Below are 14,113 nucleotides of genomic sequence, written 5' to 3' on the forward strand. Positions count from 1 at the left end.
CACAGCCTTTCTTTCCAATCGTACCCTGCAGGTCCGGGTCGGACAGACCCTGAGCTCGCCTCGCCCCATCAACACCGGAGTGCCCCAGGGGTCTGTTCTCAGCCCCTTCCTGTTCAACCTGGTGCTGGCCGGTCTCCCGAGCGCCATCAAATAGGGTCGGGACCACAGAGTACTGACCTCGATCTACGCTGATGACGTGGCGCTCTGGGTCCGGGCCCCAAGGAGGAGGATGATCTCTGCCAGGAAAGCCCTTCAACGAGCCCTCGACTCCGTGCAGCAGTTCTTTCGCGACAGGGGGCTCAAGCTCTCTGCCACAAAGTCGGAGGCCCTCATGGTGCATCCTTTGGGAGCACGAGCGTCAGCGCATGCAACCACCCTGATGATCGACGGCACCAGCCTGCCCTGGAGACGCCAGGTCAAGTACCTGGGGCTGGTGATCGATCACCGCCTCACATGGATCCCTGCAGACAAGGCCTACCTGGGTCATCTGAACCGGGTTGGCCGAGCAGCCCAACGTCTTCTTGCAAGGGGGCAACGGCTGCTCCACATCCTGGGCAATCCGGCTGTTTGAGGCGGCCGCCACCTCTTCCATACTTTATGCCCTCCCTTTTGTTTCCCTCAGGCCCACCAGAGTGAACATCCTGGACGGAGCACGCAGGAAATGGATCCGACGCCTGCTGGGAGCAACGCAGTGCTCTAGGATTGCGGCAACACTGGCGGAAGCCGGTGTCTACCCCCTGACCCTGCAGCTCCTCCAGAGAGGCCTCACTCACGTGGACCGCCTTCACCATGCCCCTGACGGAGCTTCCCTCCTGGCACGGCTGTGCAGCGCCCCCCATTCACGGATGGGACAACTGACGGCTGTATACAGGGACTTCATCGGAGATGCCCCAGGGTATTCCATCCTTCCTCTTCCACCAACACGTCCTCCTTTGCAGGTCACCCTTGACCTGGAGGGGGTAAGCAAGCGCCGCTCCCTAGTTGCTGCCCTGGGCCAGGCTGCCGCAGCCCTGATTGAAGAGTGCAAAGGGAGCACCCTCCTCTTCACTGATGGTTCGGTCCTGCCTTCCACGGGCCAGGCTGCAGCGGCGATGACGGCTCCACAGGTGGGGGTGTCCAGCTCTTGCAGGCTCTCCTTTCCAGGTAGCTCTACTGCAGCCGAGCTGGCGGGCCTCCACCTAGCAGCGGACTTCCTGGAGACTGGTCAGCCCCCAGGCTTCTACACCATCCTGTGCGACTCGAGGCCGGCACTGCAGCTCCTGCGCAAGCCGTCCTGCTTCCAGCTATCGGCTTGCCATCTACGAGCGCGCCTCCAGGCCCTGGAGGATGCCGGCTTCGTCATCTCGCTGCACTGGCTCCCGGGCCATGCGGGCATCCAGGGCAACGATGAGGCCGACGCACTTGCCAAGGCGGCCCACTCCAACCAGGTAAGTATGACTAATCATGTATCTGCCTTTGACTTTTCCAGGCTCCCCCTCAAGAAGGCCGTGAGGACCCTGCACCCCGATCGGCGGATCGCCGAGGGGAGGACATTCCACCGCCTGTCCGACAAGCTCGCCCGCAGGGAGCGAGCTCTCCTCCTACGCCTCCGCACCGGAGGTTCCTGGACGCCCACGGAGCTGTATATCCGTGGCCGGGCCCCCTCCCCAGCATGCCCCTCCTGCGGTGATGCAGGTACGCTGGGGCACCTCCTCTGTGTGTGCCCGGCACACGCCCACCACCGTCGCAAGATGGAGGCAGGCTACCGGGCCCTCGGACTTCCTGCTGCCACCGAGGACCACCTGCTCTTCCCGGCCAGGAGCCCCCTGGCAGCCCACCGGCTCCTGCTGGCCTTCCTGGAGGAGTCCGGCCTGGCTGCACGACTGTAGTCCACCACCGGGCCTGATGACCTGCTGGCCACAGCGCTGGCGACGGAGCCGATGACAAGGACAACGAGAGCGACTCCACGACGATGATGACCCCCCTCCCCTCCCAACATCCCATTTCCCCTTCCCCCCGGACACCAAGAGTGCCGCCGCGAATTAAGGCCGGCATAACCCGTGTCCGGTATCCCCCCCCCCCCCCGAGAATAACCCAAAGACCCCAACCAACCAACCAAGTGGATTTCCTTCTCAGAAACCCAAGTGCACGTGCGCGCCACATCCTGCTCCCAGCATTGTCCCTTTCCGACAATTGCAAATCTTTCCTGCATTCCCGGGAATTCCTCTAATGGCCGTATTCGTCATGCTCCTTTCTTGTCCTGTACGTCAGCGGACGTGTCACTCTGTCCTCTCCTTTGGACAATAGGCATTCCTCACTTGACAATAGCGCTTCTCCACGGGAAGGGTGAACAATTGAACAAAAGCACATCCAGCTATTTCTCACAGGGCGACGTTTCTTTGTATTTTTCTTGATGTTCCCTTGACAGGGCCAATTTGGCATTTGCAGGGTCTCGACAAAGCAAAACAGGCTCATACAAAAGGATTCATGGAAACAGGCTCACTTAGAGCCCTTGCACCAACAGCACATATCCATGCCCACAGGCGAACAATAGTGCGCGCAAGTGCGGACCATGCACGGTCATAACATAAACCACAACTAATGTTTTTTTTATTATTATTATTATTTTATAACCGCGTTTTAAGACCCTCATGGTCTCTTTCAAGCAAAGGGAAAGAGAAGGTCACCTCTACTGTTCGCTCATTTCTCTATCTCCTGTCAAAAAGAGACCAAGTGGGTCTCAAAATTTGGGGCTAAAATAAAATAAAAAAAAACAATGTAGGTTTCGCTTTTCGTCGACATTAAACATGATGGCTATAAAGGCCTCGTTCGCCGAAAATCTGGTGTCGGCGGCCATCCGCTCGATTTTCGCGGAAAAAATCACGAGCATGCGCTGGTAGGCAGTAGCTGGCAACTGATATGGCCGAGCACTTACTGGCCGTAGGGCAGCTTGACTCTTGGCAGGAGGTGCCAACTAGGGCCTCTCCTTTCATACGAGAGAGTGCTATCAAAATCAGCCAGCCAAAACCCTTGCATTCGCGTTACCTCTAGAACGCAGGCACGTTCATGCGGCTCGGTTAAAGTGGGACTTTATATGTGGGTTGGTAGCGTACGCTATCGCGTCATACCCTGAAATGCGCAGCTCAAGTTTCCCCCACAAATGTTACATTCCTATCGAACCCGACGGAGTTCAGTCGAAAAGGTCAGTTTTACCGCGCAGAAAATAGCGTTTCGTTTTTCCGGTTTTTAAAATTTGTACAAATCTGAGGTAAGAATCCGGTGTGAAATGCACCCATTTCATTTGCGAATAAGCTTGAGCTTCGTGCTTGACCATCAGACCACAGAGGGGGGCACGTACGCGTGCGTGAGCCATTGCGAGATAGGAAGAAATTAATCGACGGGAGTGTGAAGGCTGACGTAAGTGGCATTCTAGTGCGGTGGTGGCGACCATCCAGATGGAAAACCGGAACAGCCAATGGCCGGTATCTGAATGCGCTGTATTATGTCGGAAATGGGGGATTGCACCAATCGGAATATGTTAGTTTTCCCAACAGTACACTCTCGCGAGTCACCTAGCAGCTCCTCGCGAGTCTTTGATAGGCACAGTGGAGTGATCCGCACTCGACATCATTTCCCCGGTTATGAGAATTGTTCCCTGCTTGCTTCGAGCACAAGGCGTGCCACTTCAGGAGGGGTAAAGACATGTTTATTTGCCAGCCCTAGAGCTTTCCTTCAGCTGCTTAGCCGTTGCCTATGCGAGTGTCTCTGTGACCTTGGAAGGAAGTAAATCTATCGTCGCTTCTCGATCTGTCTTCAGTTCTGTTTTTCTTTTGCCCTGTGAAGCTCAGCAAGCCTATTTTCTTCCGCAGCGGGGGCAATGAATAAAACAAAAAGGGGCGGAGGGGGGAGGTACGTCAAAGTAGGCACACGCATCACCTCATTAAAAGTATATTAGCCACATATTTGATTATGTGCAGGACACGGTGCACAGCAGCTTTTTTTTTTTTTTTTTTTTAACTTTGCTCATACTGACTTTTGTACTGAACGTGAATGGAAATGCGGTAAATTCTTGGCCCTTACAGATAGATGGTGAGCCCATGTTTAGATTAAGGATATTGTAAGGATATTGTGGCGTCCCCATGCTCTCGCCGATGACCTGTCCCCTTCATATATCAACGGGGCAATTAACGCCACATGCTTGCAAGTTCACAATCCGCTGCGGATCTCGATTTTCTCAACTTGAAGAATGAACAGAAACGTCCGTTAAAATCAAGTAATTAAGTCGTGCGTGATCGTAAACTATCTTCTGTGGAAACGCAAGGGCAGGTATTTGTGTATTGATTCATGTCCGACACCCTCATGGTCCACAGGCCATTATTGAGGGTTTGGTTTGTGGGGTTTAACACCTCAAAGCGACTCAGGCTATGAAAGACGCCGTAGTGCAGGACACCGGAAATTTCGACTACCTGGGGTTATTTAACGTGCACTGACATCGCACAGCACATGGGCGCCAGGCTTTTCACCCACACCGAAAAGTGGCCGCCGAGGCCGGGATTCGATCCTGCATCCTTGGGAACAGTAGTCGAGCGTCCTGACCACTGCGCCACCCCGGTGGGGTAGCTATTGAGGGGAGGGGTACATATATATAAAACTAAGCTAGTAAGAAAAAGGAGTTAACGCATACCCACACATGCCTACAAAACAAAAAATGGATCATCTATTGCTTTTCTACAGGTATGTCCCACCGTTCTGACCGCACAAGCAATCCATTATGTATTGCGCCTTGCGGCACACGAAATACCACTCGAGTGAGCGAACGTTCGTCCGGCAAAGTTATCTTAGTAATAGAAGTATTTGGCATTGTGTTTGGCTGATAGCCGCCACGCCTAGGTGCTCTCGACGCGGCCCAGTCAGCTGATGCACGCAGGTCACGTATGGGTTACGAAAGCACGCTTGTAAGTGGCGTGGAAAGTATTATGAGAGCGCACCGCAAATTCTTTCTGCTCTCATTAAGCTGTATGTTACGACGGTTTAATCGATATGGCAAACGTAATTGCAGGTTCCTTATAGTTCTTCAAAAGTATAATAAATAAGTGTTTCAGATGTTCACTACGCTTATAGCCCATATAGCACGCGGAAGCCTATTTGAATGATGACATCGATATTTCGCCCCTAGTATACGTTTCATCGCTGGTAATTAAATCTCGACAGAGTATGGACTTAAACTGCTGCTCGGAGACAACTCAGTTGGCAAGCCTCTTACGGCAAGAAGAGAAGAAAAAAATCTCGAGGAAAGATTTAATAGCAAACCCGCTCACTGCAGCATCAGACGTGCCATAGTTCCTGTACTGCTGAGACAGCACGGCGCACAGGGAAGCTGGCAGGTAGTTACGGCGGCCAGATTGCGCTGTCAAACCAAACTCGAGAGACTGCTTTTCTTAAGAACAATAATTTCCCTACACACACCCTAGGAAAATGTGCGTCCCGCCCCTTGTTTTTCGCAAGGCGCCTTTTTGAATAGACCCCGTCGTGGTGGTGCAGTGGTTAGGGCGCTCGACTATATTATGCCCACGGATGCGGGGTCGAGACGCGGCGGTCGCTTTTCCATGGAGGTGAAAATAAAGGCGCTCGTGGGCTGTGCGATGTCAGTGCACGATGAAGAACCCCAGGTGGTCGACATTTCCGAAGCCCTCCACTACGCAGTCTCTCATAAACTGAGTCGCTTTGGGGCGTTAAATCCTATCCATGCACCAACCAACCTTTTTATAGTAACGAATTCTATTTCACAGTAGCGACTATTGAAATGATTAAATAATTCACTTCCCCGCCCCCTTCCTCATCCCCAGGTAATCTAGACTCCCAGAATCTAATTCCTGGGGAGGCTGCTTCCCCAGGAAGCAGCCATTCAAGAAAAATGAAGTCTTGTTCAATCCGTACTAGAGTACTGTTGCTCATTTTGAAACCGGTCGATGCTCCATCTCTGACCTACGGACGTCACCAGACATTTTTTTTTTTTCGTGTTAGAGGCGCTTACTCTCTCGCGCTGAAAATACGGGTCCAAATGCAAGTTTGGTGCGCTAACGGTGCATCAGTTTTTCACTTCGGTTTCGTGTCACACATACTCGTTATTGGGTATATACATATGCAGTCGTGAACTACCAAAGTTATGTGAAAGACCACAGAACATAGATATAAAGCCCCGGTTTAACCTGCAGGGTCTAGGAGTAGTGTAACTCAGGATGCAAGGGCACCGGAGTGTCCCGTCTCAGAACATTTGCCCGAGTAGGTAGCTCCTACCGATTATGCAACATGCGGCCTCGTGACGTCCCAGAAACCACCGGCAGACGCGAACGTCACTGCTACACTATAGACTGGAGGCTTCAGAAATCGCGCAGCTCAATGGCATAATGAAAAAGCTCTTTAGTGCTAACGCGCGAGAAAAGTTCGCAAGGCGTTGATAAGGACTAGTGGTACGTGGTACGCATGAGAAATGTACTTCTGTTGCGTGTACGAAGTGCGATGACTGAGACTGTTCAGATGAAGATGTGATTATTAAATTTTAGTGGAGTAATTAATCACTGACATCCACCCAAGCGCAGCCATACGGTTGGTTTGTAGGGTTTAACGTCCCAAAGCAACTCAGGCTATGAGAGACGCTGTAGTAGAGGAGTCCAAAAATTTCGACCATCTGGGGTTCTTTAACGTGCACTGACATCGCACAGCACACGGGCGCCTTGCTTTTCGCCTCCATCGAAAAGCGGCCACCGAGGCCGGGATTCGATCCCGCGTCCTTGAGAACAGTAGTCGAGCGCCGTAACCACTGTGCCACCCCGGAGAGCGCAGCCATACGGCTACAAATGAAAGATGTACAACTTTCTCAGAAACTTCGTGGTTTTCAGCACTTGTCCTATGCGTCTTTGTTTTGTGCATTTTCCTGCGTTTCTTCCTGTGCTCTTGGTTTTATAGTGTCTCCACAGCGACTCACCCGCGTTTGCCTTAGATCACTGTCATGTCTCCTCTTAAATAAGCGCAGGAACGAAGAAAAAACGCGCAAGAAGGGGCAAAAAAAACGTTAGCATTTTCAATCCTCGTTGTATATAGTTCACGGTTAGTCGAAGTGCGTCCAGCAATTTTCGCAAGAAATAGACCATTTCAAGATTTCATGCAGGCTGTTGCGAGCGAAGATGTGACGCTCAGCTCCGGCTGGTTATATTGCAGTCTTTGCCCACGTCACAAGAGGCAGTGCTAAAAGTGACCCTGCAAGCAATTATGGGTTGGGTTCTATCGATATAACACTGCCTTCTAATTATCACGGAGACCAGTCTCACCGAAAACGAATCTTTTAAAGGTCGTTAACCAAAATGCGGGTGCCGATTTCACCGACATGTTCACGGACAGCGAATTTTGTGCGCGCATCCCAGAGTCTACGCTGCACAGCCATTCGAAACGGTGGTCATGACTCTTTACGGTGCAGATGACACAATTTTAATCCAATCGAGGAATATCTTCGACTGCAAGTCTCTCGACAGCATAATAAAAGGCGTATTTTGGTGACGGAAAAACGCCGCCATATGTCAAGAAAGAGGCGGAGAATTATTTTCACTGCGAGCAATGACTCAATGAAGTTACCTCAGCTTCCCTTCAAGGTCGGTGATCACACTGCAGTGCGAAGGCGACAGTTTATTCATTTGTTCTAACGGGCGTCCACATCTCATCTCTCAACATCTCGGCCTCCCGTTTAGGAACCCGAGCATCGTTATCTCGAGTGTGCTTCAGAGCATGCATATCAACGACTTAACAACGCTCGTGATCGAGCCACTGTAGCAGAAGCGTTCGAATGCTGTGCAGAAAACTTTGCAGAGCGTTGTGCTACAGGCACCGCGTTTCGCTAGCAGCATTCAAGACGAACAGAAAAGATATGGAACACTAAGAGGTAACCGCCGCCGTCTGACACTGATCTGGACTTCGTATCTTGGCACGAGAGGTCTAAGATAAGATCTGAATTGAGGTCTAGGCTGGGTTAGATGACTGGGCAAGGAAGCACGGATACTTTTTGACCGAAAACCAGAAAAATATTTTGATAACTACATGAAATCAGTGATAGTGCCGATTTGTTTTTTCCATGAAATGTCCGGCTTTCATGTGGGTAAAAATGTAAACGCAACGAAAGATTAACTCTGGGCGCAACGGACGATAAACTCTGGTAATGCAGACGCAGGAGCCCGAAAGTCAGATTGATTTAGCTTCCTCACAAAAAACAGAAAAAAAAACGGTGTTTGTGTCTGGTCTTTTTTTTTTTTTCTGCTTGTTTCTCGCCGCGTCACCATGGTGCACGAAATAAAAGCTTCAAAGAGGACATAAGAAGATATTGAAGCTGAAGCAGCAATATTATTTCACTGTCGTTGCAAACGAAATGCACCTTTATGGAGTTGTATGCAGTGTGTTTAGCACAGACTTCAGTTGAACAAGCGTCGTTTTCGACTTCGAGACGAACATTTTCTTGGCGCACGACCTGTCACTCATAACGAACGGGTATTTGCCATGGCGCATTCTGTGGCTCATAAATCTATCATGCCACAGACACACATTAAAATTGACGCTTTATGATATATATATATATATATATATATATATATATATATATATATATATATATATATATATATATATATATATATACATATATATTTGGAGCTAATAACGCAATTTCGAATATCCCTATTCTTTATAGGCTATGAATGAACTTCTCATGATAATCCTCCCAGTTTCATCGGTGTCGTTTAGGTTTCCTTGAGTAATCTAAAACTCGTTAGATAGCACGTGCTGCACTCGTCGAGTTTTTATCAATTTTCTTGTTCCCTGAAAATGCACCAACTTTAGTATTTACCTCGCCTAGCTTCTTCCAAGTGCCAGGTCAGTCAAGCGGGCCCTGTCATCAGGCGCTATCTCGACCCCTATCTTTCGAGTAGTTCAGGATACCGTGCCTCTTTCGTCCCCTGCAATCTCCCCTCTTCGGTTGCTCCTCCTCCTTTCGCAAGCTTCCACTTCTTTGTTGTGTGCAAGCGCCAGGCAACCATCCCGACTGCGCTAGCTAACTGCCTTTGTAATTGGGCAGTCCCACTGGACGAGGTTGCGTCGAGAACCAGAAACAGATTGCTGGCAGTTCGTCGCAGAAAGATCGGCACGGAAGGCTGGCGACAACCTTGAAGCAGAGGGGTGTTTGTTGTTGCGTGTGCCGAGGCTGGCCTTCTTTGCGGCAGAACAAAACCGCCTGGTTGTGGACTATTAAGCGCTAGGAGGAAGCAGCGTTGCGTCAGCCAGCGAGAAGAAACCTCGCAGACACCCCAGAAAAAAAGAGCGCATTTTCCTTGCAGCTGGGATTGCGACTGAGCGACCGCACGCACCTTTGAGAGCCGCCGAGAAACATGGCCCGCGACGAGGATGATGCGCCGGTCATCGAAGATCGGGTAGTGAAGGGGTATTCACCAGATGAGCCAGTCCCCGAAGTGGACTACGCGGCCTACTTGAGAACACTATGGAGTCATTTCAAGGATCGGACAGCATTGGTAAGCAAGTGTGCGCGCTGTTAGCCGCTCGAGCCTGAACAAAAGGCGGAGAAAGGTACGAGCTGCTTGCGTCATGCTCACTACACTTTACTCGCGCCATTTGCATTTCCTAAGTCTCGATGATTGGCTAGAGCGTTAATGGTTGGCGGTGAGCGCTTGTAACAGAATGGTAAAGCCTCTTTACTTTCGTGCGCACCAGTGCACCTGCTTGAGCGAAGCGCAGGGCAACTTCGCCGGAGAAGGAGAATAGTCAGTTTAGCCTAAGTAACACGTACAGCAGGTTCAGTAATGTTTGCCCCTGTGTTCATTCTTGTGGGTCTTCACATCGCTGCGAGACGTCTACTCCACCCATGGCAATAAAATTTGAGAGTGTGCTTAATGAAGTAATGAAGTACTCTGGTACACGGTACTTAGGTTTTATTAGTGCTTACAGTTTTCTATGGAGCTTGCAAGGTAAGAGAATAATAATGAGGAAACCCACATAAGACTGAATAATATTTCCTTACCTATAAAAAACTTTTCGGAAATTCGAACTGAACAGTGAGTCGCAAGAGCATTTCCTTAACCCGCCATTAACCACAGAGGATGTCAATTTCCCACGATAATAAAATACTAGATTAGTTCAAAGCATAGTGAACCCTGCGAATGATTTCATTTCTCGACATTTTCTTTTTCTAAATACAGTGCCGAAAAGCAGCTGAATGTAATCAGAACATGTTCGGTTCTTTTCTTTCCTTTACAACAGCGGAAAAGCACGTTCTAAAGTGAGAGGGCACTATATGCGCCCTCAGGGTTTTGGCCATTATCTTGTCAAGCATAGTTGTGTGATAAATTGTTGCTTCAAGCTGTATGCTCATTTCTTTTCTGTCCTGAAGAAACGTCGGTTCTGTTAAGAAACAGCTTAATTCGATTGAGTTAATAAAAATAAGGGTCACCTACACCATCCCTACCTCTTACATCATGTGTGAGTGGTAGATAGCGTTGCAGTTTCCCAAAAAACTAGTATCCCGGACAAACAGTATCTATTTGTAAATAAGTGAGCGCTCCTCCTGGCTTTCCAACCTTTTATTAAACACGTCTGAAGTTTGTTGCGTGCGTGAGCGTTGATTGCAGTACTATATCGCATATCATTCAATCACGTTCTGGAAGAAAACGATTAGTAGACATTACTGAGCTCTCATTCATTTTCTTGTGCTTTTGTAGTGTTTTTCTTGCTCGGTGTTCCTGTACCCTGTGTTCTTTGTTTTCAAGGGGCGGATGGGATTTTGTTTCAATGAATTCTTTGTCGGGGCACTGCAGAAACCTGTGAAGTGTGTGCTTAGCATTTCACTTTCCTATAGTACCCTTAAACAAGTTCTGTGTGTTCGATGCCTTAGTATTTTGACATCTCGCAGAAGAGGTGATCATGATGACTCAAGCGCTGACTAGCAAATGAGGGTTATCTGAAGATGTACGCACAAAATGCAGTCAAGAGGAACTTTCATATCAAAAATTTTTAGTATCTCACCTAGTTTTGAGCCACCTATTTCATTTAGCTGTTCTTTTACTTGCATTTTAAGATTGAAGATTATTTCATCGCTTCGTGCTTTTTATTTTTCTTCACTCGTGTTACTCAAATTTGGAAGCCCCACACCTCTTAAGAAATCTACCACTTTTATCTGTGAATATTCAGCATGCACAGCTTCAGTATCGACCCTTTTGTACTCCCCTTTAGTCATCGTTCCTTCTCAAGCCCTTCGTCTTCTGTTATGTCGAACAAAAGGCGAATGCGAAATCCAAATCATAATATTACCGTGAACATGCCTCAGCAATAAAAAACGTTTGTCACGTGTACCGAATATTAGGAAGTGCTTTATGCATGTATTAGCATTTGCAGCTGGTACGCTCACGTATGGACGCAAGTAGCTGTCACATCTCCTTTACGGAACGAAAGAGAAATTTTAAAACGCCAGAAGTGTGCTTCGTATTAGTACGGCCGCGCCTGTACATGGGCACAAAGGAGGCTTCGCTGAGTAGCATTACCACTAGCCCAGTTTATGAAGCAAGCTTGTGAAAAAAAAAATAGTTTTAGAGCATTTTATTAATGCAATGAACATATCCGCTCGAACCACAAGGTGTGGTGCTGTGGACACTGCCATGTGTTCGTTTTGCTCAGATCCTTTTTGTACGGAACAGTGAGGCGGCATATTTTTTCTGTGTGTGCATGTGTGTGCGCGCGCCCATGCGCGTGGAAATACAGTGCAGTGCACTAGTGGAGTGCTTTCGTTGTCTTAATCCTGACTACAATACTAAAGCGATGGCATGTACGTTGGCCCAATTTGTTACGCTGATATGAAGCAATGGCTTTCGAGGGGCCAGAGCAAGCATAAACTAATTCGTGGCTGTCAATAGAGATTCGTAAGGTAAAATAAGCCATAACTTTAGACGAAGTAAAATCTGTTTCACGCAATCGATAAATGTTTCCCGGTCGCATGCAAATTCGGGCACAGAGACGAATAAGACGAATAAGTCGTGCGGTGTTGTCTCGCTGCTGGCCGCCAGATCAAAGCAGACACGGGAGAGCGATGCACGTACCAGGAGCTCCAGGACGCGTGCAGCCGCGTCGCCGGTGGACTGGCTAGCCTTGGCTTCCAACCCGGTGACATGGCTGGCATCCACTGCAACACCAGCCTGGAGGCTATGATTGCGTTCTACGGCACCGCTTTCGCCGGCGGTGCCATGGTGTTCGCCAAGTGCAGCCTGACAGCACGTGAGTGGTATTTGTAATACCTTAAAAAGCACTTTTGTTATTTTTTTTTATGCGCAACGTCAAAAAAAATTTTTAGGAAGAAAAATGAAAGCAATGTAATATGAGCAACAGAGCGACGCACTATTTCCTGATATGCTTTATAGTTATTCATTTCAGCCCCGCCATGGTGGTTGAGTTAGGGGGAGGGAATTTCCATAGAAGTCCATTGCCTCTATTTTAAGATACTAACGCCAATTCATATAATAGCGGCTGGAGGAAAGCCTTTTGAAGCGTTGAAAAAAAAAATTGTCTTCGAGCGCGATTCAAACCACCACGCGTGTGAAAAAGGAGTACTGCCGGCGGTTTAGACAATTCGGCTATCTCCGCATCTTATCCCACCGTATGCGTGAACAGGGAATAATTTCCTGGCAAACATCGTTTCAGTTGCCAGGAGCGCTAAAGTAGTTGAAACCGGAACTAGCCGGAGTTTCATTCTCGTGTCTGAGTGGTTGGGGTGTTCGAAGCTGGACCCGAAGGACGCAGTTCAAACGCCGCCGCTGCGGCTACTTTCCGATAAAGGCGAAAAGAAGGTGCGGTATCAATGCCCAGTGAAGGAGCTCCGTAGCCCTCTATTACGCCGTCCCTAAAATCCCGGCACGTATTTGGGACGTTAAACACTATACAAACCCAAGCACACCAAACCAAACCTGTCATTCGTTCCACTCAATCTAAAAGCGCTACTTCGTTTGGTCAGCTAAACACGTTTTTTTTTTTTTTCCGAAACCCTATTGGACCCAGATGCGATATGGCACCGCAGTTATGATTTAATGCCTTTTTTGCCAATAATCGTACAGATGGCAGATACATTGTTGGGCGATGCTATTACATGTAAAATCAACTTCCACTGCACTACCGATGCGTCACAGATAAAAAAATTATACACGCTGTAAAACGTCACAGCATAGTTTAGAAATTGTTCCGAAACAAAAAGCAGAGACCTGATACAGGAGAGGAGGCAAAAGGAGATCTATAGTCGACAGATTTATTTAGAGAGGGGAAGGAAAGAAAAGTGGGCGTGACAGCTTTAATTCCCTCTCCCAGCTAACGCCCCCGACGTCAACCGGCTTTACAGGACTGTTTGCTTATCTTCGCCTCGCAGTGATTGCCCATCACGGAATGCTCACTCATTGTTTCTCTTGAGGAGCGAGAGGGGAACTTGCCGGTGTACTCAACTAGGCCATTGCAAGGGCATCACCCCCACCCAAGTAATATCTTATCGCTTTTCACACGCTCTGTGCGATCAGGCTACATTGCGGTGCTACAAGATAACTAATAACCCAAGCTATACTCTTCTCTTATAGGAAATCGCGCTGAGCTACCAATATATACTGGGTGATAATGTTATTGTGGCGGCAATACTCGGAGAACCAAAACGTACTTTCAAGCATGGGTACTTACGAACGTATGAAAAAAATTACAGCCGTAGGTTCAAGGGTTCTTTCTCTATACCCTTTCTCCACACTGTGCTACGGCCTACGGGTCTCGATGCCTTCGGAGCGTGCAAAAATGTTTTACGGTACCTATATAGTAAAATGCAGGTGCGGCAGAGCACATATTTGAAAGAAATTACAAAGGATTACATGGTGAAACGCTAGAAACGCTTGAGTTATGTGGCCGCTGAGAGCAGGAAACTGGCTTATACACAGCAGATTACCGGGAACCTTTTACTTACAGAGCCTCCAGCGATACAAAATTCCTGAAAAGGTGACTCAATCTCACTGGGAGCTGGGCGACTTCCAATGGCACCTGGGCTCAGAGCTGATGTGTGTTCTTTTAAACA

The 14,113-nt window shown here is 48.7% G+C and overlaps 1 protein-coding gene across 1 annotated transcript in view; it reads left to right on the forward strand.

Annotated features, from left to right (window-relative positions):
* The first annotated feature begins 9,095 nt into the window (after positions 1-9,095).
* Positions 9,096-14,113, forward strand: part of LOC146203394 (putative 4-coumarate--CoA ligase 1) — a 44,894-nt gene continuing 39,876 nt past the window's right edge. The window contains exons 1-2 of the mRNA XM_084588723.1: positions 9,096-9,545; positions 12,087-12,294. Coding sequence (XP_084444849.1) covers positions 9,405-9,545; positions 12,087-12,294 — 349 coding nt within the window. The 5' untranslated portion in view covers positions 9,096-9,404. The remainder of the gene's footprint in view (positions 9,546-12,086; positions 12,295-14,113) is intronic.

This window comes from Amblyomma maculatum, chromosome 1, assembly GCF_055883805.1.
Source record: "Amblyomma maculatum isolate TAMU_Amacu chromosome 1, ASM5588380v1, whole genome shotgun sequence".
NCBI classification, from domain to species: domain Eukaryota; kingdom Metazoa; phylum Arthropoda; class Arachnida; order Ixodida; family Ixodidae; genus Amblyomma; species Amblyomma maculatum.